Raw genomic sequence first — 25,975 nt, forward strand, 5'->3', positions numbered from 1 at the left:
TAAATAAATAAGAAAATAGTCTATCATGAATAGAAATAAGAAGAATATGTTACCTGTCGTTATTCATACACTATTTATTTTTGACCTTTCAATTTTCCACGGCCTTATACAACAAGAATTTTTCCATTCAAGTATAGTATTAAACAATAAATAAATAATAAATAATTACTAAAATTAATTTCTTTTTTATAACAAATAATAATAATATTAATCAAACATTTATTCTTATTTACTATTAATTAGTATTATATTACATATTATATGAAAAATGTAAACAATTAACATAAAATAATAATATCGTTTAGAATTAATAATTAATAATAAAACACATAGGCTAATAGTTTTTACCTACTCTATGATATTATTTTTGTAATATATATATATATATATATATAATATAATATATAATATATGTATATATAATTAATATATTAGTAATTAATATATATAAATAATAAAAATATTATAAGGACTTTAAAAGAAAAAGTCAAAACTGAAATAATATTAAAATATACATAAATTGAAATGATTACTTACTATCATATCTAAGAAAAATGCATAGAAATGACTACATTGAAAAGAGTGTATTGAAAAGAGTGTATAAGGGATTGAGAACGATAATGGAAAAATAAATAAAATTAAAGAATGCATTAATTGCTCTGACAGTTATTTAATTAAAAATGACTTAGTTAAAACAAATTTATGTGAATACAATAACAAAGATAAAATAAGAAAAAGCCCACTAAAATATTTATGACATCTCTAAAAAAACTATTAAAAACACATATAAAAGATAAATGTGCAAAATAAATAAATGTGCACAATAAATTTGAAACACATATATAAAAAAGTTGTAAGAAATAGTCATACATACTTGTAATAATTTGTTTTCTTAAAGGAAAATATTATTTAAATAGGCTTAAAAAAATGGAAGAACATATTAGTTATAGAACTTGATTATAAGAAAATTGTAGAATAATTATAACATAATTGACATACTTGTAAGATTATGTGTCTAACATACTTCCAAAAACCAAGCCATTATATTAATTACACAAAAACAAACTGACCTTCTTAAGTAGAAGGTCAAAATAGATAACTTTAAAAAACTATTATAATGTCAAAATTAACTATAACGTAATTACGTACATGAAACATAACACCCATTGATGAAATCAGCAATATTAAATAAACAAACTTTGAAATGTAATTGTACTAATACATAATAATATGTTGTGATTAGAAATTTAAAAAAGTCAACAAAGTTACAAATACAAACTAAAAATGTCTAAGACTGGCACGAATACATGAAAAATCATCATTCATCATTAACTTCAATATGAAATTATAGTACTTCCTTTTCGATCTTGATATTTTTCCTTAATACCCTCAATGGGACATCATCTTTGGTTGTGTGCGCAGGTGAAACAAGATCTCTTTTAAGCACTGGAGAATGCAATTCAACAGATTCATTGGAAAATTTATTAAACAAATCTTGCAACATTAAGTACAAATATTAGTAAGATTAAATTATTTAAATTAATCATTTAACTAAAAAATACCTAAGGAAGTGCTATAGAGGAATCATCCTGTTCAACATCCTTAATACTGCATAGTCTTTTCTTATGAGAATGAAGTTCCTTGGCAACATCAAAATTAAATTAAAAGATATACATAACTAATTTGGAAATAAAATGAAAAAATACAATAAAATAAAAATACATACCACACTTTCAAGACCACCATCAGAAAATCTTTGGATAATACTCTCATTAATACAATTTTTTTTTACACGGAATGATTGCTCAAACCTGTTAGATTGATCTTTAACACAACCAACTTTAAACAGCACAACTTTGTCTATCAAAAGACACAATTCTTTGGGTAGTACACCACAGGCAGCGTTCTAAAAATATAAAAACAAAAATATAAATTTATATACCAACCTTTTCTTATATGCATCAATAAACATATCCACTATTGGAAAATTACCTTGTCATGACTATCAAATAATTTCTCACAAGATTTATTGACAAGTGTAGTTGCATTCCTGTCAAAAAGAACAAAAGTGGTGGAGTCTATATCATCCATTACTCGCACCTTCAGCTTATACCTGAGATATAAAATACAAAAAAGGATTAACAAATATAATATAAATAGATGTTATTAATATAAAAAGTAATGAAAATAAATTATGGCATTTACAAAGAATACCTTGGTTGCACTTTCATAACATGCTTATTACACTTCTCACAAAAAAACATTTTTGAATCCAGGCAAACGACTTTATTGCATAAGCAAGCCATGTACTACCATTCATCATTAGCTACAATATGTTTTATAGCAGCTAAAACAACAAAAGAGCTTTCCTGAAAACCAAAAGAACTTCTGAACTTAAATCATACATAATCCATTTAAATAAATTGCTAAAACACAATAGTGATACCTCCTTGCAATCCTTCAGGCCTTGAATAGTGTTTCTTGGAATCAAGTGGATGAATTCATCATCAACATTATGTTTTCCAGAATCACATAACTGACTCAGCCCTTGAGTAGGAAACTTTGTAATTTCCATCATCCTACACATGTTAAATTTGTGATTAGAAAGTGTCATAATTTTGAAGTATTGAATGACAAAATACGTATTAAAGTAACATTTTCTTAATTTCGGTTGCCTTTTTAGGCTGTATGTTATATTCTATTTTCGTACAGTCCAAATAGTTTTGGAGACAAACCTTGTCTACAATGAAATAAAATGCATTATGTTATTAGAAAATTCTAAAAGAATAATAATAAAAAAAATAAGTTACAGTTTCATGAGTTAATACCTTGGAAAATCTTTACTTTAGCAAATTGTACACTGATGACCACATTTTGTAACTCTTCAGATGACAAAAAGGCATTGAGCTTGATGACTTTTTACGACAAGTGCACCGCTTTGTCAAAAGTAATAATTGTCCATAAGAGCGGATATCGATCCCACAAGGAACAGTGAATAATCAAGTACAATAATCGCTAAATATAGAACAAAACAATTAAAAGTGTGTTGAAAGTGGTTGTGTTGGCGATGATCAATAAGAAAACAAACAAAGAATTAGTTGTTTCAAGTTGGAAAAATAAGGATTAGGTTTCATCTCTCTCACTCTCATGTATTTTGATTAACATGTCAATATTAAGTTCTTTGATTGAAATTGATGCCCGTATAAAAATCATTTATATCGATTCCTCGCATATAAAATCCTTAAGAATGTTTCCTAACTATCGATCCCTCGCATAATTATAAGAATAACTTAGAACGAAGCTCAGACGTTAATAACAATTAACATTTCAAGTCTATTCCTAGCACTCAAATATGTTAAGTATTGTTGTTTAGGTCCAAACCCTAAAAATACCTCCCGGTCAGATTTAAGATTCTCATTTTGTCACGGAAAGTTAAAAGTAAAACAACAATACCAATAATCAATCAAGAACTGAATATTAATATATAAGATATCACCTCAATACATAAGTGTTTGAGTAGATTACTCTCAATCCCAAAGGGTAGAATTAACCTCGCATACTTCTAACACCTTCCATTCTCCTAATTGGGTTACAATTCACTATGTGGTGTTTTTCTCTCAATTTGGCACACTAGGGTTAAGCCTCTAGCCCTCTATTTATACTAGTTTTCTAGGGTTAGGTTGTTTTCTGTGTCGCGCTAATGGGCTAAAGGATAAAACATAAAGAAGGCCCAATCTTTCATTGCATCTTTTTCCATTCTGAGATCTTCCAGCTTTCTCTATTTAGCTCAAATTATTCTCCTTTACTCCAAATGCTCTTATTCAAATAAAGCTCATAAAAAATATAAAAAGGTATAAATTCATAAATTAAGGATTATTTTATATGTAAATTAGCAATAAATCCTCATAAGTGCCTATATTTTAGTATGAAATATTACTTAAATTAGGCACTTATCAGAGCTCATCAACATAATTGCCAAATAACGTACACTTCATGCGCAAGTTTTTTTTTTATCAGCAAAGAATTAAATTAATAAAAAGGAGATACTTCAGGGGTTGGGTATCCCAACCCATTTAAAGATAAAGAGAATGACACCTATCTATATCTAGAACGGGCACCATTACCCTTTCTAAATGTACCTACCAGGAACAAAAAAAAACATACTCCACCTAGAACATGAACCATATCCTAGATGGCATGTTGTTGTAAATTAAAATTAAAATTGTAAGAACACATATTTTGGATTAGTTGTACTACAAAATATTAGCTTACTCATCAGCTTCAATGGAAATCACATTTAACTTAGTTGATGAGCCTGTTCTATTAATCTCTCTCAGTGCCTACACCGGTCAGTAAACCAATAACATCTAGAAAAATGAAATTATGTAAGAACATATGGAAAAAAATATGTTGAACCCAAACCATAATAAGTAAACTTAGCAACTAAATAATCAGTATAAAAAATAGGGGCTCTTATCACAGACATTGCGGTGTACTGAAGTATTCCACATGATACCAGATCATTACCTACACAGCTTACCTTAATTCCAAATTGGAAATTAATTTTGTACTTGTGAGAGGTTGTTCTATAAGATCCTGGATTAGTTTCCACACTAAAGGAGTTGAAGGAATAAACCTTATCCTCTAAAATATGATTTTGAAATTTATAAATTAGTGTTTTTCTAACATAAACATGAATTCTATCACCCTGAAAGAGAACATATAAGATTAACCATGATTAGAAAAATTGATATTAATATTTGGTAGAAGACAATAAGAAAGGAAATGATAGAATAGTTCACCTCCTTATCTTGAATCACCATTTCCAGTGAGAATGGAAACTTGATTTTCTTGAAATTCGAGACAAACCACAATCGAATTACTCTTGCTATTAGAATCCAATTTTCATTTTCTGGATTGACGTCTTTTATTGAATTTGTATTTTGTCTTAACAAAGACATTGCAAGGATGACTTTTTAAGTAAAAGGAAAATGCAGAGTGCAAATGCTGATGATAAATGTGATTCCAAAGAACATGCCAAGCATGTATTTATATAAAAGATGTTGTACTTATTTACTTTTAAAAAGAAAAAAATAATTAAAATTTACAATTCAAAATGACTACGAATAGTGAGAAAACATAATAAGAGTATTGTGACACAAAGAAACCATTTCAATATTGTTTTTCCACTCCAAATAACATGTTTCTACTTTAAGCATTCCCATTAATGAACTTATTTTTTGACTTTAAAAAAAGAAACATGCAGGGAAATATAATTGTTAGGTTGTATACAAAAGAGACTTTGACAGACATCTATCTATAAACAAATCACGTTAAACAACCTTACCTCCATGCAATATGTAAAAGAGATGAAAACTAAAGTACACAATTTAAAAAATTTACAAAATGATGTTACAACCCTAGAATTGTAAAAAATGGAAACTTTACGTAGGTTTGTTTTGCATAATTGCAAAAGATCCTTTCTGCTTAATATAAAAAAAAGGAACCTTTGCTTAGGAAATCTATCTATAATACACAAAATGCAAGAATACAAACTTGACGTAATAAAATTGACTTTTCAAACCCTGATGACTACGAAGAGTGAAGAATGTAAGTATCATGAAAAAGGAAAAATCTTATAAATATACATAAAAAGGTTTAACACAGTTTGGGAAAAATGAATATGCTAAGCAAGACCCTAAGCCCTAAACATACTAGAAAAGGTAATGTGGTGTTCCGAAATGTTAAAATAATCACAATCCATGATGAATATGAAAACATATAAAACAACATAATTGTAAGTTCTTACCACTTTCATTTAATGATGTAGTATTGTTTTCCCATGCGTACAAAAGAAAGAGAAAATCTCACCTTGGTGGTTGATATACCGTGGATTCAAGTTGACAATGATGGAAATGAAGGAAACCCTATGAAAGTAGCGGTGGCCGAGACAGAGCAAATGTGAGAAACAAAAATAGAGAGCCATATTCATCAGGTAAGTTAATCAAGTGATAAAAAAAATGTAGGAGAGGCACTGAAGGAAGAAACCCTTTGTGTACACAATGACCAAAGATGAAACTTTTACTTACCTTCTCGATTCATGTAGAAATATAAAGCACAAAATCCACTTGTGATGATAAATCACTGTATACAAAAATCTAGAACATCGTAAGGACTCCGCAACAATGTAGACAACACAATAAAGAAATCCCTAAGAAGGCATGAAAGTAAATGCATTTTTTAAGAAAGGCTTTTTATGTGTTGGAAAAAGTATGAGTTGCCTTTAATTGATTGTTCGTGGACTTAAAAAATGGACAATGAATTGACACTATGCTTACAGACCTAATGGTCCATTTGCTTTTTCAAAAAAGTTCCTCACACACACCGAAATTAAATAACATTAAAATCTTTTGTATTTGAATTGTTTTAAAGATTAATGTTCTTATGTTCGTACTTATGTAATATTATTATATTATTATACTTCATTTTTCATTATTTCAAAAAATGGAACCTTGCTCTTTTCAAAGTTGTTAGACAATTACTTTGTGTTATGTAACTATTCTTGTCGATTGACCTGGTCGCCGGTAGACTCTAGAAATAGGCTATGACTCTGTCTGCCTCTACTGGAATTTGCTTTCCTTTGGGTGTTGCAACGTGGCTCTGTTGAAACAGAGGGAGTCCTACATGTTGATTGCACTCCGACGATCAAGTCAGTATAGGGCTTATAGAAACAATGAGTAAGTAAGTAAGTAGTTTCATTCTTAGAAATGGTGTACCTTTACCAGGGATCTCAAGTCCCTTTTATAGACTACTTTTAGGTTACTTCTTGTAACAACTCTTCTCTCATGAGAACCTTATCTCGAGTGAAAGTAGGTCTGATGGGAGGAGATTCTGTTACAATGTGCGCAACCTTCGTACGACAACTACCTAAATCTTTCCTCCTTGGAGTGCATAATCTTAACAGCATGGTCGCAAGGGTACCAACTCATGTACCAACATCAGGGGGCCTATCTGTCCACTGTAGGCATACAAGCCTTTCACGTATCATACATGCAACTTATTCCTAAAACCCTAGCGCTCTTGGGCTTAGGCGTTTTTAGAGAATATTTTACTTGTGCTAGACCCGAATGTACTAAACACACCACTCATACTTTTTCGCTGATCAGGCCTTATACACGTTGAGTATATGAACGAACCTCAACGCACACACACCTAAAGCCCACTTACGTGGCCCATTAACTCGACCAGACCATCGAGCTGACCTGCTTGACATAGGTGCCGATGTCCAATCACTGAGCACTGAGCTCAGTACTGTAGTCCAGTACAGTAACATTTTTCAATTTGTCTTATTTTTTTTATTAAAGTACATAAATTATAGATATCCATGGAGTGAAAGAAATGATAAAGTAACATATTCAAATAGGAAACACAACATAATATATTCCATAATAACAAATAACAAGAAAATTACATTAGTTTAGAATATAATTACTTAGAAGTTCATAATTAAAGAACACTAAATTTAGTCCACAAAATGAACATTACAATAAAAATTCTAGAATTATATTGGTCTCCTGGCCAGCAGCTACATCCTATAGGCTATCTTTAGTCAATCCTGCAATATAATTTTAGAATGTCAAATGTCAAATAAATATTAAATAATTCAAATGATAAAAGTAAAATAAGAATTAATGTTAAAAGTAAAATTAAGTACATCAATTCGAATGAATCAAAATGTATGTTTCATAACATAAATGTGATTTTAGTGAAAGGCACATTAAGTTATGCAACCACATTAAAATTCAAAATGATAAGAAATAAATATTATAAAAAACAATATTACAAAATATTAAGACAAAATAAGCCATGAGCAAAAATATAAATCCTAACTCTGAATGATTTAATTTTGTAAATAACATATACATTACAATAATTTGACTCTTATGCATTTCTCATGAGAAAAATTGTGGTGATGATACGTGTTTAAACTTATCCTGAGAGTCCTCTCTATTTGTATTATAGATAGAGATAGATAATCACAATCAACAATCTAGAATATTAAATGAAAATAAATAAGAAATGATAAAAAAAACATGAAATAGTTTTTATCGGTTTAATGTACTGAATATTTTTATGGCGTTAAGCATATCAAATTATGCCAACACATTATAAATATGTCAGATAATGAATGAAAAATTTAACATATTATGTATGCATATTGCAGGAAACAAATACAATGAAAAACAAAGTAAATCCAAAAAAATAAGTAATAGTTATGAAATAAACCACAAAAATTAAATATTTGTCTTCGTTTCAAAACACTGGAAACGATTAGCCTAAAAGGATAACAAAAAAAGTCTCCACCTTAGTTAACATAAAGGCTTGTCATCAAGAGCAAAACCCTGATATGAGAAGAAGGGTTCCTACTATCGCATTCAAAGATAATTTTGTTGCCTTGATGGAAAGAACGAAGATGACAAAAAATCTTCCAGCTGCTACCAAGTTTGATGGTTCTATAAGGAAACCTTCCTTTTCAAACCTTGCATTCGACCTCCTTCAATAGTCCATGCAACGTAACTGTTGTGAATCTACCTTTGTGAAGATATTCAGAAAATGCAGCAGATATATCCTTCAAGAACATCCAAATAATAAGTAAACAAAAGGAATATAATATAAGGTACGTCATTTTTTTTAAAAAGGAATGCTAAACTCACTAGAAAACTTGCATGGACGTGTACCCGAGACAACTTTATGGAAAAATAGTTAAAGGGACCAATTCTCAGCGGTTCCCTCCCTTCAACTTCGTCCAAATAACGATTTACACCACTTTTAGGGACATCTCCCATATAAACAGTTATATGGAAAGCGTTTTGGGCTACATAACAGAATAAGATAGAGTGATCCACTTCAAAGCCATAAAAATCAGCCAAAGTCCACCACCCATTCATTATTTCTGGAGACAATAAATTTTGGTTATAATGTACTATATGTACATTCCCTGTGCTATCTGCAAGGGTCCACTCATCACCAAGTTCTTTTTGAAACTCAGTAGTGAATGCACTATCAACATACCCAAACTATAAGCTTTAAAATAAAGAATAAAAAGTAAGCAACTATAGAAATTGTGTAAAAGTAGAAATTTAAGAAAATACACACAAAAAATACATACTTCACCGCGGATGTTCATTGAGCAAAACAGACCTCGTGTGTCAAGTCTAAGAATATCTTCAGTAGTAGGCGCCATGAAAGTGAATAATATAACAAGAACAATAAGCAAGAGGGAAAGAAAGTAGGATTCTGAATAATAAATGAATATGTTGAAAGCAGTGTATAAAGAATAGAAAACGGCCACGATATAAATAATAAAAAATACTAAATGAATAATCATTACTAAATAATAAATAAATTATAAAAATAAATAGTTTTAAAATTTTTCAGAATCCCAATTGTTTAATGGTGTGATAATGACTACTTGTTGCACTAAATATCTAAGAAATCTGCATTGGAAGAAGAAATGAATATCTTCAAGCAGTGTATAAAGAATAGAGAACGGTCACAGTATATGGAAAAGGAAAAAATAAAGTTGGGACTTAATTGTTCTAACATGTATTTAATGATGTTAATTATATGCTTCCTATCAAAAAAATGAAAAAGAATAAGAAATAGAGAACAAAGACAATGGAAGATGTTGAATGCATCAAGTAAACAATTAAGTACAGGTTGTAAACAAAAAATTAATTCCCATACCATAAGCAAAACAAAAAAAACATTAAACAGAGACACAAAATCGACACTCAGAAATGCATCATTTGCAAAAATCTAAAGAACTGCATCACTTGCAAAAAAAGTAACAAACACAGAACTAAAAACATATAAAGAAATGAAGTTAAGAATGAGCTAAAATCTTGAACAGAAAACACTACAAATCTCTATCATAAACTTCAATCAGAAAACAAAAATAAACGTTAAACAGAGGCACAAAATCGACACTCAGAAATGCATCATTTGCAAAAATTTAAAGAACTGTATCACTTGCAAAAAAAGTAACAAACACAGAACTAAAAGCATATAAAGAAATGAAGCTAAGAATGAGCTAAAATCTTGAACAAAAAACACTACAAATCTCCATCATAAACTTCGATCAAAAAACAAAACAAAAACGTTAAACAGAGGCACAAAATCGACACTCAGAAATGCATCATTTGCAAAAATCTAAAGAACTACATCACTTGCAAAAAAAAAGTAACAAACACAGAACTGAAAACATATAAAGAAATGGAGTTAAGAAATCGATTGACAGAATGATGGATTACAAAACCATGTATCCCTGGGCTCCTAGTCCCCTTTTAGAAGAAACTTTGAAGTTTACCACTTGTGAGAAAATAGTATTGTATAGGAAGAGCGAACAACACCCTAAGAAGAGATGTCTCTTTTGTAGAGAGGAAAATAAGTTCGTTAGGGTTGTGCCATGTAGGGTAGATGAACCAGTCTGCTGTGATGAGGCATCAGACCCTGATGGCTCTTTCTGTTTCTTCTACTCCACCGTATTCAAAAATCTTCTTCTTCGCCTACCCCTTTACAACTTCGAAAGAGCCCTCCTTAGAGAAATCAACATCACCCCCGCCCAGCTACATCCAAATAGTTGGGCGTTTGTTTAGGGATTTTCCATCCTATGCCACAACTTTGGCCATCTGCCATCTGTGGAAGTGTTCTTATACTTCTTCGAAGCCAAACGCCTATGTCGCCAGTTGTGGGTGAACTTCAACGAGGTTAATGGGAGAGTTTTGTTGACCCTCTTCCAGCAATCTTACAAAGGCTTCAAGGGCAAGTTCTTCAAGATCCGCTGCAATGACAACGATCATACCCTCCTGGAGGGGTTCCCTCTTTACTGGACTGAGGAACCCGAATTCCAAAAACCCAGACGCCTTGAAGACCTGCCCCAGCGAGAACAAGAGGTGGGCCTCTTCCTCTCCAACCTCAAGGTGGTGTTTGACACTGCCACCTTGATAAAGCATGAGTACTGCCCTACGAGTCTTAAGGCATACATTAGTATCCCCCTTCCCTTTACTCTTGCTAGTGATGTCTTTTATGTGTGTGTTTGTGGAATCCTTCTTTGTCTTTAATGCAGACAACATGCTCAGACTCAACAAGAAGGACTTGGCAGCCATGGCCAAGAAGATGAAAGTTGTTTCGCACTCCTCCCCTGCTAAGGAAATGAAAATGAAGGCGGTGGTTGAGGTGGATACAAATTCAAAGGAATCTTCATGATCTTTGTGCTACAAATTTTCAGAACTTTGATGACAAATTTCAAAGCATGGATACACGTTTTCAGAACCTTGATGAACAGATTGAAGTTGTTCAAAACCAACTTTTTTAGCTGCAGTATGGGAAAGAAGATTGAAGCCAAGTTTTGTTAAATTTCTATGCTAGTATTGCTTTATTTTGAACTATTCTATTTTTATCTCTTCCTAATTCTATATGTGAAGACAAATATGGGGAGAATGTGGTTTTTGTGTTGTCTTATCTGTTATAACTCTGATTTAAGTGTGTTTTAATTTCTGTTGCAGTTTGGTTAATCTTGTCATTGGTTGTGGCTGATTTTTCTACTCTTGTGGTTATGTAGAACACTTGTTAGTATGTCATTATAACCTGCTATTAGAGATGCTCTGGGATTGCATAGTTTCTGTTTTGCAGGTGCTGTTTCAGATTCAAACAAGATCAACACAAGCAACCAGGTATTTGTCTTCATCAAATAAAGGGAGATTGTTGATCAAGAGTGATCAAGAGCTTTGAAGAATCCAAATCCAAGGTGTTTGATGGAAGGCCAGAGTTTCTGTTGAGTGTTTGTGTGGGGTCTAGGGTAAAATCATTTGTAATCCACTCCTTGTTTGAACCCAGAACTGATTTGATTTGAAAACCTTTTCAAAATGGAATGTTTTTCAACTAAGGAAAAAACAACTTGTTGTTTTGTCGAATCAATCGGTTGTTTTGTTCTTAGGAGGTTTTGAAAAAGGTTGAAAGTTATTTGACTTGGTTGACTTAATTGTCAAACCAAATCAATCGGTTGTTTTGTGTTTTCAACCGATTGTTTCTTTGAAAGTCCTAACAGAATTCTTTTTTGATTTGTGAATCTCTCTTAAATGATTTCTAACTGAATGCACTCCTGTTTTAAATGTTTTTAAATATTCTTTGGAGTATAAAAAGTTTGTTACACGCTCCTAGAATGAATGAGATATAGTTTTGAGAAATCATAGTGCAAATTTAATTTCAAGTTTTCAAGATTAACATCAAACTTTGGATTTTCAAGTGTGTGGAATAGGATTGGGGTGTACTTCTGAACTTTAAGCTTTGTAATACCTAGGTGTATTATATTCTCTTCTTTCTTGATTACTGTATTTCTGTAATTCAGTATAAGTGCAGAATCAGAGGGTGTTCTGATTTTTGTGGATTATTGTGCCAAAAGGAGTGTGTTTCTTAAAGGGTTCAAGGTCACTCTTTTGGTGGTTTGTGTTGTAATCTAGTTTTGATTGCTTAGTAGAAACCTAGAAGTTTCTGGGGATTGGATGTAACTCCTGGCTTAAGAGTGAATCAGTATAAACTGCTTGTGTAATTTTCTCTTACTCATATCTCTTTTAAAAAAAATTTAAGTTGTTTTAAATTCTACTGGTATAAACAACCGATTGAATCGAAGAAACAACCAGTTGTTTTTCTGTGCTTCACTTTAAAATAGATTGTATTCTTGGCTAACTTGGTTCCTTTTCGGGATTTCTTCACCGAGTTTCATTAAACCTTCAAAAGTTTTCGAAAATCTCTTTCAAACAATTCACCGACCCCCCCTCTTGTTTAAAGGTCATATATTCTAACATTCGGTGCATGTGAAAGTAATTTTGGGTGTCATGAAATTTGTTGGCATCACAACATTCATGATCGCCTGGGAGAACGGCATAGGGCGAGCCCTAATGCTTTGTTTGGATTAGAGGTTGTGGGTGAGTGGAAAGTTGAGGGTGTGGGGGAGTGGAAATATGAAGAAAGTGTGGAGAAAGTTAAGGGTGTTGGGATTGGGGGAGGTTAGAATGGATGTGTGAAAAAGTTTATTGGAAAGTGTGAATGATGTGATAGTTGTGAGAGTATTTTAATATATTTTGAATAGTGTAAATTGAAAGATTACAATTTTACCCTTGTATATAAATAAATAGGAAAAAGAAATTTTAATTAGTTTAAAGGACATTTAAGTTAATTAAAATAATTAGTATTATATTATTTAATTTCTATTACATTATGTTATATATAATAATAAAGTATACTTTTGTCCATGTGTGTAAAAAAATAATAATAAAATTATTATTAATTTTGTACATAATTTTTTATAATTAAAATAATTGTAAGTTTCAATTATAACTTAAAAAATAATATAAAATTGAAATAAATTAAAAAATAGAATATAAAAATGAAATATGATTTCTTCATTATTAATTTTATTGATTGAAAAAAAATTTATTAGTTAAATTTTTGTTTGTAGATAATTTTAATATTATTAATGATTATTTAATAAATGTTATGTTATACAAATATATAAATATATAATTGTTATTAATTATGATTTTGATTACTATTAATAATAACATTAATATAATTTAAGAAAAGATGTCATGAACATTAATTAGTTGCAAAAATATATAAAGTCATTACATTTGATGTAGAGAGAGATAAATACATGTTAATTTGAAATTATGCAAAACTTAAAAACATAATAATGTTAATTAGAAAAAGAAAAGACATCCCCAGTAATAATATTTTAACCCTTCTTGTGGAAACCTTCAAACGTGTTTCTAGAAGGCATATCTTATTCTGTTGTCTGATAATGATTGCATATTTGTCATCGGATGACTTTAAACTAGAGGGGGTGAATTGTTTAAAGGGGTTTTCACAAACTTTTCAAAGCTAGAATGAATTTATTTCAGAAACCAATTGATTCAGCAATTCAGTTAGCCAAAACAGCAAGCAAAAACTGTAACACTAGAAAAAACAATCGGTTGTTTCTTCGAAACAATCGGTTGTTTATATCAGCAAACAACAAACAAACTGAAATTAAAGAGTTAGGGATAGAGAGATTGTACACAGTTGTTTATACTGGTTCACTCCAAACCAGAGGTACATCCAGTCTTCTCAGAAACCCTAAGGATATCCACTAAGCAACCACACCTTGATCACTTACACAACAACCAAGAGAATGACCTTGAAAACCTCAAGAAACACACTCTCATTGGCCAACACTAAGATTGCTGATCTTGAACACCTCAATAACACACAGCCAATCTCAGCAAAACACACAAACGAATTGTTCAGCAGTTTACAAAGATTACACTTGTTACAGATGAATATCTGAAATCAATACAAGTAGAATCCTATTCCAGCACCTTTGATCAATCTCTCAACTCTTAAGCAATCTCAGAACTCTTTGAAAAACTCTTAATTAAAAACTTTGTCTCAAGATTCTTAATCCTTAAAAACAGTTTTTCAGAATATATTCAAGAATATAGTTTGTTATCAAATCTTAACAAACTCTTAATTGCATTTAAAATAGATTGGTCAAAGCATTTAATGACTGGAACGTATTCAGTTAAAGCATTTAAAGCTCAGTCAAAGAAAACAGTTTTTCTGTTATGGTTTCAAAACAAACAATCGATTGTTTCCTCGAATCAATCGGTTGTTTTGTTACTTAACAGATTTTACCATTTAAAAACAGTTTTCAAACTTTCTCAAAACACCTAAGTGTAAACAATCGGTTGTTTCGACAAAACAATCGGTTGTTTCAACTTAGTTTGAAAAACATTTTACTTTGATAAAGATTGAGATGCTAATTGTTTGAGATTTAATCTAAGGGTGGATTACAATATTAAACTACCCCAGAACAAAGCTTAAACAAACACAACAACACACAACAAAGCAGAGGCTTCAACATCCTTCAAAGGATTTGGATTCTTCAAAACATTGAACACCACTTGGTTCAACAAAAAACATAATAATGTTAATTAGAAAAAGAAAAGACATCCCCAGTAATAACATTTTAACCCTTCTTGTGGAAACCTTCAAACGTGTTTCTAGAAGGCATATCTTATTCTGTTGTCTGATAATGATTGCATATTTGTCATCGGCAACGTCTTCATTGTACCATTTGAAAAAATTACAGCCTAAAACAATGTCACTTGTAATCTGTTTTGAAGAAAAGAATAAAATTCAACAATTAAAAAATTTAAATAACCATAGTTAAGTTTGCATGAAACCGAATTGAATTAAATTTACCTTGTACTTGGGACAACCCCAAAATCGTTTTCCGACATTTTTTTAGTTGTTGTTGTTCTCAAAACAACAAAGTGTCCACAATCACAAATAAGAGCAACGAACGGACTTGTGCTCCCAGCAGCATGGGTAAAAGTACCACGTGATTTTGCACCACAACCAGTGTAACTAGAGGATGATGTCATGTCATGCGTAGACATTGAAGGCTATGTAATATTTCGGGTCCATTATCTATATAGGGTATTCTCTCACAAGTCATGCATATAGAATCTACAATAAGAGGTTGATGACTGTAGAAGAATCAATACATGTTGTCTTTGATGAGGTAGATCACAGAAACATCCAAATCCCAAAGACCAGAGCTGAAGAGGATGAACAGAGCATCAGTTTGGAGAAGTTGGAAATCTGTGCAGAAAAACAACCGATTGATTCGCAGAAACAATCGATTGAAATTCTGCAACAGAGTGAGCTGCCCAAAGAGTGGAGGATTCCTAGAGATCTGTCAGTGGAAAATATCATAGGGCAGATAAAGGAAGGTGTCTCCACACGTAGCTCCATCTCAAACTTCTGCAGGCACACAACTTTCGTCTCTCAAATTGAGCCAAAGTCAATTGATGAAGCTCTCAAGGATGAGAAATGAGTTGAAGCTATGCATGAGGAGTTGAATCAGTTTGCAAGGAATGAGGTATGGTTTCTTGTCCCTAGAACTGATGAAATGAATATTATTGGTTCGAAATGGGTTTTCAGGAACAAGTTACATGGAGATGGTGTGATCACAAGGAAAAAAGCAAGGCTAGTTGCCAAGGGCTCCAATCAAGAGGAGGGCATAGATTATGGTGAAACCTTTGCTCCTGTTGCTAGATTGGAGGCTCTAAGGCTGTTGCTCGCATTTGCTTGTATGAGTGGTTTCAAACTCTTCCAAATGGATGTCAAGAGTGCCTTCTTGAACGGCTACATCAATGAGTAAGTTTATGTAGATCAACCACCGAGCTTTGAAGATCATATATATCCCAACCATGTCTTCAAGTTGAAGAAAGCTTTGTATGGACTGAAGCAAGCTCCAAGGCAGTGGTATTGAGGCTTAGCAATTTTTCTTCTATCTCATGGTTATGAAAGGGGAATGGTAGACAAGACTCTCTTCATCAAAAAGTCAAATGCATAAATAATTCTTGTGCAAATCTATGTAGATGACATCATCTTTGGTGCTACACAAGATAGTTTGTGTGAAGAATTTGTGGCTGCAATGAAATGTGAGTTTGAAATGTCTATGATGGGAGAATTGTCTTTCTTTCTTGGATTGCAGGTTAAGCAAACAAAGGATGGGATCTTTCTATGTCAATCAAAGTATTGCAAGGAGATTCTCAAGAAATTTGAAATGGAGAGTTGCAAAGAAGCAAGCACTCCAATGCCATGAAGCTGTTACATGGATGTTGATGCTGCTGGAAAGAGTGTAGATCAAACAAAATACAAAGGATTGATTGGCTCTTTGCTTTATCTAACAGCTAGTAGGCCGGACATCATGTTTGCGGTATGTCTATGTGCAAGATATCAAGCAAATCCTAAAGAGTCACACTTCAAAGCTGCAAAAAGAATTCTGAAATATCTCAAAGGAACATCATCTGTTGGGTTATGGTATCCTTCTCACTCTCCAATTCATTTAATTGGTTATTCATTTGCAGGTTGCAAGCTAGATAGAAAGAGCACAAGTGGCACTTGCCACCTTCTTGGCTCAATCCTAATCTCATGGCATAGCAAGAAGCAATCATGTGTTGCTCTCTCTACTGCTGAGGCTGAGTATATTGCTGCTGGAAGTTGTTGTTCACAGATTTTGTGGCTCAAACAACAACTTGCAGACTTTGGATTACAAATCAGCAAGGTTCCTTTGATGTGTGATAACATAAGTGCCATCAATCTTACCAAAAATCAGATTCAACACTCAAGGACTAAACATATTGAGATAAGGCATCATTTCATCAGGGATCATGTAAACAATGGGAACTGTGAAGTGAAGTTTGTGGAGATCAAACTGCAGTTAGCTGACATCTTCACAAAACCTTTACCAAAAGAAAGGTTCTTCTTCCTAAGAAATGAGTTAGGTATCCTTGATCTTAATAATCTCTCTTAAATCTGTTTTGATACATGCTAAAGTCTATTTGTGAAGACAAATAGGGGGAGAATTAATTGGTTCTTGTATATCTTTATCTGAAACTATGTAATCTATTAAAATCTCTTATATAAAATTGTTTTCTGCTGCTGCTGATAGAAACAACCGATTGTTTCGAGTAAACAACCGATTGTTTTTCAGGTTTTATACTTTAATTGTGTGAAAAACTAACTTGCTGCTGTAAGAAGAATTAGACTGTATATATGCTAGGTTTGCAGGTACTGCTTCAGATTGAATCAGATCAAAGACAAACACCAAGGATTTGTCTTCATCAAATAGAGGGAGATTGTTGAACCAAGTGATGTTCAAGCTTTGAAGAATTCAAACCCTTTGAAGGATGTTGAAGGCTTGGTTGTGCTTGCTGTTGCTGAGCTGTCTTAGTTAGGATCTGGGGTAGTTAGAGTTTTGTAATCCACTCTAGATTGAATCCAAAGCATAGACATTCTCAATCTTTTAAAAGAAAAGTGTTTTTCAAACTAAGTGAAAAACAACCGATTGTTTTGTTGAAACAACCGATTGTTTTATACTTAGATGTTTTTAGAAAAGATTGAAAATTGTTTTTCAAATGGTTGAACTGTTAAAACCAAAACAACCGATTGATTCGAGGAAACAACCGATTGTTTGTTTTGGTACCATAACAAAAAAAACTGTTTTAGCTTTGACTGAGCTTTAAATGTTTCTAACTGTTTACGCTCCAGTCTTTAATGTTTTGACCAATCTTTAAATGCAATGAATAAGTTTGTTAAGATTTGATAACAAACAACATCTTTGAATATATTCAGAAAAACATATTTGAGTAAGAAGATTTTTGAACACAAGTTTCTGATTTTCAAAGAGTTGAGATTGCTTAGTGATTGAGATTGATCAAAGAGTGTGAGATAGGATTTCTGCTTGTATTGATTTCAGATTTTCTTCTGTAACAAGTGTAATCCTTGAATTCTGCTGAACAAGTTTGTTTGTGTGTTTTGTTGAGAAGTGTTGTGTGTTCTTGAGGGGATCAAGATCAACATTCTTAGTGTTGGTGTGTTGGCCAAGAGAAGTGTGTGTCTTGAGGGGATCAAGGTCACTTTCTTGGTTGTGGTGTAAGTGATCTAGGTTTGATTGCTTAGTGGAATTCCTCAGTGTTTTCTGAGAAGAATGGATGTAGCTCTGGGTTTAGAGTGAACCAGTATAAACATCTGTGTGCATTCTCTCTATCCCTAACTCTTTAAATTCAGTTTTGATATTTGTTTACTAGTATAAACAACCGATTGTTTTTGCGAAACAACCGATTGTTTTACTGGTGCTGTGCTTTTAGCTTTGTGTTTTGAAAAACTGATTTCTCAATCAAGGTTTTCTCGAAGTAATTTCATTCAAGGTTTAAAAATTTGCGAAAACTCTCTTTAAACAATTCACCCCCCCCCCCCCCCCCCTCCCTCCCTCCCTCTAGTTTAAAACCATATATTCTAACAATATTTACTTTAACCATAATAGAATTCAAATCTTAAAGAACTTGCATTTAAAATAATATGAAGCTTAATGTTAAATATTAATTTGTCAATGTTCAAGGTGAAAAATAACAAAAACAACAAAAATAGCAATAATAATGTTCAACATGAAAAATAGAAATAAAATAAATGACAATAACATAATGCAAATACACAATCAATGGACTTAATGACAATGAATCTGATTCAGAGTATCCTCCATTCTGTCCATCCTTTGATCAGTCTGCTCCATCCTTTCATCAAGCCTGTCAAAATGAATGTTAACGTTCATCATGCTTTCTTTCATGTCTTGCATCCCCACCCAAATTTGGGTTAACATTTCAGTTTGACTGGGGATTGCGGGTTGAGGTTGAGCACCTTGAAGATGTTGTTCTGGCAATTGATCCTCTTTATCATCTCCTTCGTCCTCCACTTGAGGCCTACGAAGTTGCCATACACCATTGACCTGGAATATATTTAATTTGGTCATACTTTTTTTGGTGAAATAATGATTTCATCCAAGCATTACCGCTTGTTCATTTTCCAAGTCGAAGCCATACACCTTGCAAGATGCGTGTTATCAAAATTGCATAGGGCAGCGGCATGTTGTTATCCCAACATTTCATCATGTATTGCATGATGTAATGTGGCCAATTAATCTTTATGTTATTTTTTATGCACCAGATCATGAAAATATCTTCATTTAATACTTGTGCGAAGTTGCTTCCACGAGGGCACACCATAGGCACCCATGTGTAATGTAGTAGTCAGTCATTCATTGTTAGACTACCAACATTTCTGACATTCTGTCCCTGAACATCTTCACGAAGCATGAACAATAATGCTAAGGCTCGATCAAAATTGCATTCCTCAGGGATCGTCCCAGGTGTTAACTTAACACCGCCATACCTCATATCAACAATATTCATCCAATCCATTTCATTGATGTGTATCCGCTTGCCACAAATCTCAATGGCAAGTTCACCAAGAGGTGTGATCTTCAGATTTGTATAAAACACTTGCACCAATTCCTTATAGTAGGGAAGTTTCATTCCAAGGAAAGTTTGTAAGTGTTGGAAGTTTAGAAGCTTTTGAAATTCAAACCCTGGTGTAGCAAAAAATGGAGAATGCATTGCTTTCAGAGTTATGACTGGTCTTCCATGAAACTCTTTTTCAAAGACCGTCATTTGCTATTTTGAAGTAAAGTATCTTGAATAATCGAGTACTTTTTCAATCCCCGTTGCTGGTGGAGGATTAACGGCATGACCTTCTGCTGGCTCTTTACCCTTACGGGTTCTGTGACGTTTCTGGGATGATGATGCCATCTATAATGCAAATAGTTCAATATATAGAAAAAATTAAATATTCATGACATCAAATATGAAACTCAATTTTAAGTAACGGAAAGTTATCACAATATCATAAACCAATTAAATGCAATTATCAAACACAATGTAGAAGTGCAAAAGTGAATAATAACAGTTCTAGTGATAATTGTCAATAATAATAGTTCTAGTGATAATTGTCCAACAAGAAACATACATAAACAAATTACAGACCAAGTGAAATCAAATTAAGACATCATAAACTGAAGTAGAAGATATGGAGGAACGACCGACGCATGAAATATGAAATCAACGCCTAGTCATGAATGCAAACAATTTGGTCATGCGACGCTCGTATGGCATCCCAAATAGTTGCTTAACTCTGCCTGGATGCTCACATAAAAACTCGTAGCATTGATCTATGACTTGTTCGTCCTGGATGTTAAGCTCCACGAGCATTGCCCAAATATCAAACTCTGAGTATTGGTATGAGGCATGGTGTCGATGGTGGTGTACATGCTCAGCATATAGGTCATTTCTTCGTCTAGTTTCGGCAACTATATCTTGAGCTGTCGTTGCCTGTGCACGAGCGATATCCATCAACTGAGAGGCATTTTCATTTCCATCATTCATTGATGACACGCATTGTTGAAGATTATTATTCAACAATGCAAAATGTTCATCAATACCGTCCATAATAGGGCCTTTTCTCTTTGATCCTCGAGATGAGGATGTGCCCGCAGAGCCAGCAGACAACATAAAAGGAGTGTTTGACGGCGTGTCAGAAGGAGTGTCACTAGATTGGACATGAGGACCAGGTGATCGTGGGATGTAGTCATCTGCCTCCTCATAATTCGGTTGGTTAGGGATATAATTCATTTTATTGTCCCCAAGGTTGACACTAAAATTGCTCATGTCAGGAGGTGAATTCATGTCACGGGCTGTCCTGACCTGACTTCCCGTGGCTCTATCATTAGACCCCAACTCCTCCATGAGTTCATAATGGGGAATGGGATTCACACGCCATTTCGCTGCAGATGGTTTGGCCTACACACATGTCACATTAGTATTTTATGCCAAATGTGAAGTCAAATGTATTTGTTCAATAAAAAATACTTATCATCGTACCTTAATCAGCTCACTCCAAACTTCTTCCTCGGCTTCAAAACGTTTGGTGGTCTGGTTCCATGCGAAACCACTCAATCCCCCAAACATATCATGGACTTCCCTCCACCTATCCTTGAGGCTTTTCTGACGGTTCTTCACATTATTTTTCTTAATACCCGATAAGCCAGCCTCATTTAAAGTCATAACTATGTTAGTGTATCTTTGAGTGGTCCAGCTACCATCAATTCTACACCCTTTTCGTACCTCATCAATCATTGCATTAGGCAAAATTAGGTCCATCTTCGTCGTCCACTTCGTGAACTCTCGATAAGAACCTGATGAATTTGAAGCAACATTTTTCCCACAATCCATCTAATTAACTTAAATAAATTTAGGATGACAAACATTGAAAAATCAAAGGAAATATATTATTTCATGAAATTAATTGTTTACAAAATCTTGCCACATTTTGTTTGCTATAGTGTCCTTAATATGACACCCTAGCCTATAATCATGCTCACGAGCATGGGTGGTGGTTGCTTGGACATCTTCTTGTAACAAATCATTATCTACTTCTTCAATTAGAGACTCGTCATTGTCGACCCTGGGAAGAAAGTTTTGCAGAATACAATAACCTAAAACAATTTTTGTCATAGTATCGACATCATAATGTGGCTCAGTCCCACTGGCTATAATTGGAAATCGTTTTTTCAGTACCCCAAATGTTCTCTCAATTACATTTCTAAGTGATGAATGTCGAAGATTAAATAGCTCTTTAGCATTTTGTGGCCCTCTTCACGAATATTCTTTCAAGTGGTATCTAACCTCGCGATAAGGTGTTATTATATTTGATTTTAACATAAAACCTGCATTACCAAGATAGTATTTTCCTACAAAGATATTGGAAAGTTGCGTTAGTATATACTACTATAACCTATTTATTCTTCTGCACACTCAATCCCCTAAAACTAACCTTCTGGAATAACCAAAGGATTGTCTCGTACCAAAGCGTCATTTAATATCCTTGAATCTGAGGTTGTTCCTTCCCAACCGGCCAGGATATATGTGAACTTCATGTCAAAGTCACACGCGGAAAATATGTTTTGAGTTGGCCAATCTTTTCTCCCTCGAAAACGAGGTGCATCAGCACGTGAAACCTTAACACATACATGAGTCCCATCTATTGCCCCTAAACAATGCTAATGTAAACCAAATTTCATAAGTTTTATTAAACACAAAATAAATAAAACATTATACGTGATTTAAAATAATATTATCATAAACAAACCTTAAAGTAGGGGTAAAATCGATTGTTGTTAAGGATGTGCGGTTCTACAACCGTTCCATTTGGTTCAATTAAGAATTCCCTCTTCAACCTTAATATTACACTCAAAACATTATGAAAGTGACGGGAGACTGTTTCTCAAGACCGATGAAAAAAGAATGACACACTTCGATTCTTCACATTATGCCCAATAATGTGCAGAAATTTCGCAACTTGTTCTTCCACGGTTGATCGATATGCATCTTTAACAAGTCCAGTTCCCCATATTCGTTGAAATAATTGAAGGAAAGTTTTTGGTCACATGCGAATAATATCACAACATTGTTCAGTGTGAACCAAATACAGTTCCTTGTAGTACGCACCGTACGTAACAAATTCAATCCAAAACCAATCATACAAAGGATCATCAGTGAAGCACCTTCAATATTTTTTTTAATTTGTTCTTGTATTTGTGAAATTAAATTCATGTTCGCCGCAACAAGGTCATCATAAATTGCAATTATTTCCTCAAAATGTACCATCTCTGCCTCGTCATAATGGCTACCCAAATTCATAATGTTATCCACGAAATCTTGAACTTTGATCCAGAACCATGATTATGGATAAGTGTCAAAATATTAATTATAAATAAATAAATATATTATTTATAAAGAATTAAATTTTAAAAAATATAAAAAATAACATTCCAAATTTCTATTTCTATTCTGTAAAAATAATAATTTCAAATAAATAAATCTATTTTTTATAAACAATTCCATCTTAAAAAAATATTAATTATGTACACATATTAGTAAAAATTCTAATTAATTATGTAACCTTTTATGTAAATTATGAGAAATAAATTATATATATTTACATAACATTATGGTATGTCTATGTAAAATGAAAAAAAAAATATAAATATAACATTCAAAATTTGTATTTCCATTGTATAAAAATAATAATTTTAAATAAATAAATGTTTTTTTAATAAGCATTAAATGTTAAAAAAATATTAACTATCTACACATATTAAAAAAATCGAATTTATTAGGTAATTTTTTTCTATTCTTTTTAATTACTACAATATTTGTTTTAATTTTTTCATAATAACATTAACAATTTATGTAAACTATGACAAATATCGTCATAAGTTATATGTATTTCATATACATTATACATTATACATAATGTATGTCAAATGTCCAAAAATATAAAATATAGCATTTAAAATATAAAATATAAATATAACATTCAAAATTTCTATTTCCATTATGTCAAAATAATCATTTTAAATAAATAAATAAATTTCTTTATAAATAATTAAATGTTCAAAAAATAGTAACTATGTACACATATTATTAAAAATCCTAATTTATTATGTAATTTTTTCTGTTTTTTTAATTAATACAATATTTGTTTTATAAAATAACATTAAAAATTATATTTACATTCTTGTAAAAATAATAATTTCTAAAAAAATAATCAATTATGTAAAATTAAATAAAAAAATTATTTATTTACAGATTCAAAGTTAAAAAAAAAAATACTATGTACACATTCATAAATTTATTTATTAATATTGTTAAATGTTAAAAAAATCTTTTGTATATTTGATTTTTCTGTTTTTAAACTACTGCAACAATTTTTATAATTTTTTAATAACAATATTATAAAATAACAGAATTAGATCTCTAATTTCAATCTATAAATTCAATTCATGTCACAAAAATAACATACTCAAATTTCATGAAATTTTTACATTAACAATATACAATTTTAGATAATCAATTTTCTAAACATTCACATCTAAAATTAAAAACTAATTAACAAGTACTTTAAAATAATTTAAACAAATTAAATTCGAAATAAAAATAAACATCCAAACACAATTTAAAAAAAACACACACCTCAAGAGAGCATAACAAAACCACAACACAATGCAAGTCTAAGATTTATCAAATTGTGCCTGAAAAAAAAAACATTCAAAAATTAGTTCAAAAAACATAAAATCAAAAATCTGGAAAATTAAGAAGCATAACCGATTATCACCTCAGTGTAAAATAGCACATAATCGATTATCCAAAGGTTTAAGCCACAAAATTGATTATGCTTCCAGTTCAAAAATCACCATAATCGATTATGCTTCCAGTTCAAAAACCACCATAATCGATTATGTCACAAAAATTTTACAGATAATCGATTATGTCATGAGCATAATCTATTATCAACTATTTTTTTCCACATAATCGATTATGGCATACGTTCATTTTCAGTGATAATCGGTTAAGAATGAAACTAAATTCACACAAAGCTCACTTGAGGTCACAAACGAAGAACCAATCGCACTCTCGTACACTATGCTTACTCACTACCCTCTCTAAGCTCTCTAGGTCTGTGCTTTGAGAAGAACTGAATTGCCTCTGCTTTGCGAGGTTTGTGAGGTTGGGAACAACATATATAGTGTTGCACCTCTTTATTACGCTCATCCACTCTCTCACCAACTTAGTTATGCATTCATTGAGCTTTGAAGTTGGTCAAAGAGATTCCTGAAAATGGTCAGGAATCTCATGTGCTTGCTGAAAAGTTTCTTCATATAACATTGTGTGCATGCATGGTTCAAGTCCAGATATGTCCAAAAATCTAGTGAGCGCACAAATGACTTTGCACTCATCCTACCTGGCACTCACTCCCTCACCCTCTCCTTTTTCTTCACTTCTGAAAGCTCTCTCATTTGGCCTAACTTTCCCCTCACCCTCACTCACACCCTCCACCATCAGCAGATCCAAACGGGGGTGGCACCCCACATCCGTCTACGGCTATAGTGCCACCCCCCAATCCAAACACAGTGTAAGTGATAGGCGGGCTTTGCTCCCCTACTGCGTGTTCCCCTAAGCGTTGTAGATCGCGTCGCAGTTCCTCATTGGCCCTGCAAAACTCTTCATTGCTTGTCTGCGACGCATCCAGCTCGACCCTGAATTGGTCTTGTCTGAGTGCCTGCTCGGCTCAAACCTCAGCCAAAATCCTCTCCTGATCAGCCTTGGATATTGCCACTGTCTTCTGGAGAGTATGGATTGATGGAAGAGGCCCAAGCCCATGATAGAAAAAGCACAAGCCCAAGCCCAAATACAAGTTCAAGCTTCAGCTAAAGCCCAACAAATAAAAGATATAGGCCAACTGAGCTTCATTGGATGTCTTTCTCTTGTAATTACTTTTGAGTACTTTTAGTAGAACATAAAGGGAGGTGTAGATATAAATATAAGAGGTGCAAATGTATAAAGCTAAGCCACACCTTCCATGTGACATAAAAAGAAGGTGTAGGTGTAGATTTAGGAGGTGCCAAAAAAAA

The 25,975-nt window shown here is 32.5% G+C and overlaps 1 protein-coding gene across 1 annotated transcript; it reads right to left on the reverse strand.

The window, feature by feature from the left end:
- Positions 1 to 1,562: 1,562 nt before the first annotated feature.
- Positions 1,563 to 9,244, reverse strand: LOC137838414 (uncharacterized). The gene is made up of 10 exons (XM_068647660.1): positions 9,170 to 9,244; positions 8,739 to 9,077; positions 8,540 to 8,629; positions 4,541 to 4,708; positions 4,273 to 4,340; positions 2,447 to 2,579; positions 2,314 to 2,369; positions 1,993 to 2,113; positions 1,727 to 1,906; positions 1,563 to 1,640 (listed from the first exon to the last, which is right to left on the reverse strand). The coding sequence occupies exons 1-10, from the start codon at positions 9,242 to 9,244 to the stop codon at positions 1,563 to 1,565; spliced, it is 1,308 nt and encodes a 435-aa protein (XP_068503761.1).
- Between the last annotated feature and the right edge of the window lie 16,731 nt (positions 9,245 to 25,975).

The sequence above is a fragment of the Phaseolus vulgaris genome, chromosome 4 (genome assembly GCF_051622355.1).
Source record: "Phaseolus vulgaris cultivar YP4 chromosome 4, ASM5162235v1, whole genome shotgun sequence".
Lineage (NCBI taxonomy): Eukaryota > Viridiplantae > Streptophyta > Magnoliopsida > Fabales > Fabaceae > Phaseolus > Phaseolus vulgaris.

What these genes read in the sequence shown, in the direction of transcription:
- LOC137838414 (XM_068647660.1), bottom strand. Translation starts at nt 9,244, where the DNA reads ATGGCGCCTACTACTGAAGATATTCTTAGACTTGACACACGAGGTCTG. An exon ending in CAATGAACATCCGCGGTGAA is followed by an intron (nt 9,078 to 9,169) that starts GTATGTATTTTT and finishes TAAAGCTTATAG; the next exon opens with TTTGGGTATGTTGATAGTGC. An exon ending in ATTGTAGCTAATGATGAATG is followed by an intron (nt 2,114 to 2,313) that starts GTAGTACATGGC and finishes TTTATATCTCAG; the next exon opens with GTATAAGCTGAAGGTGCGAG.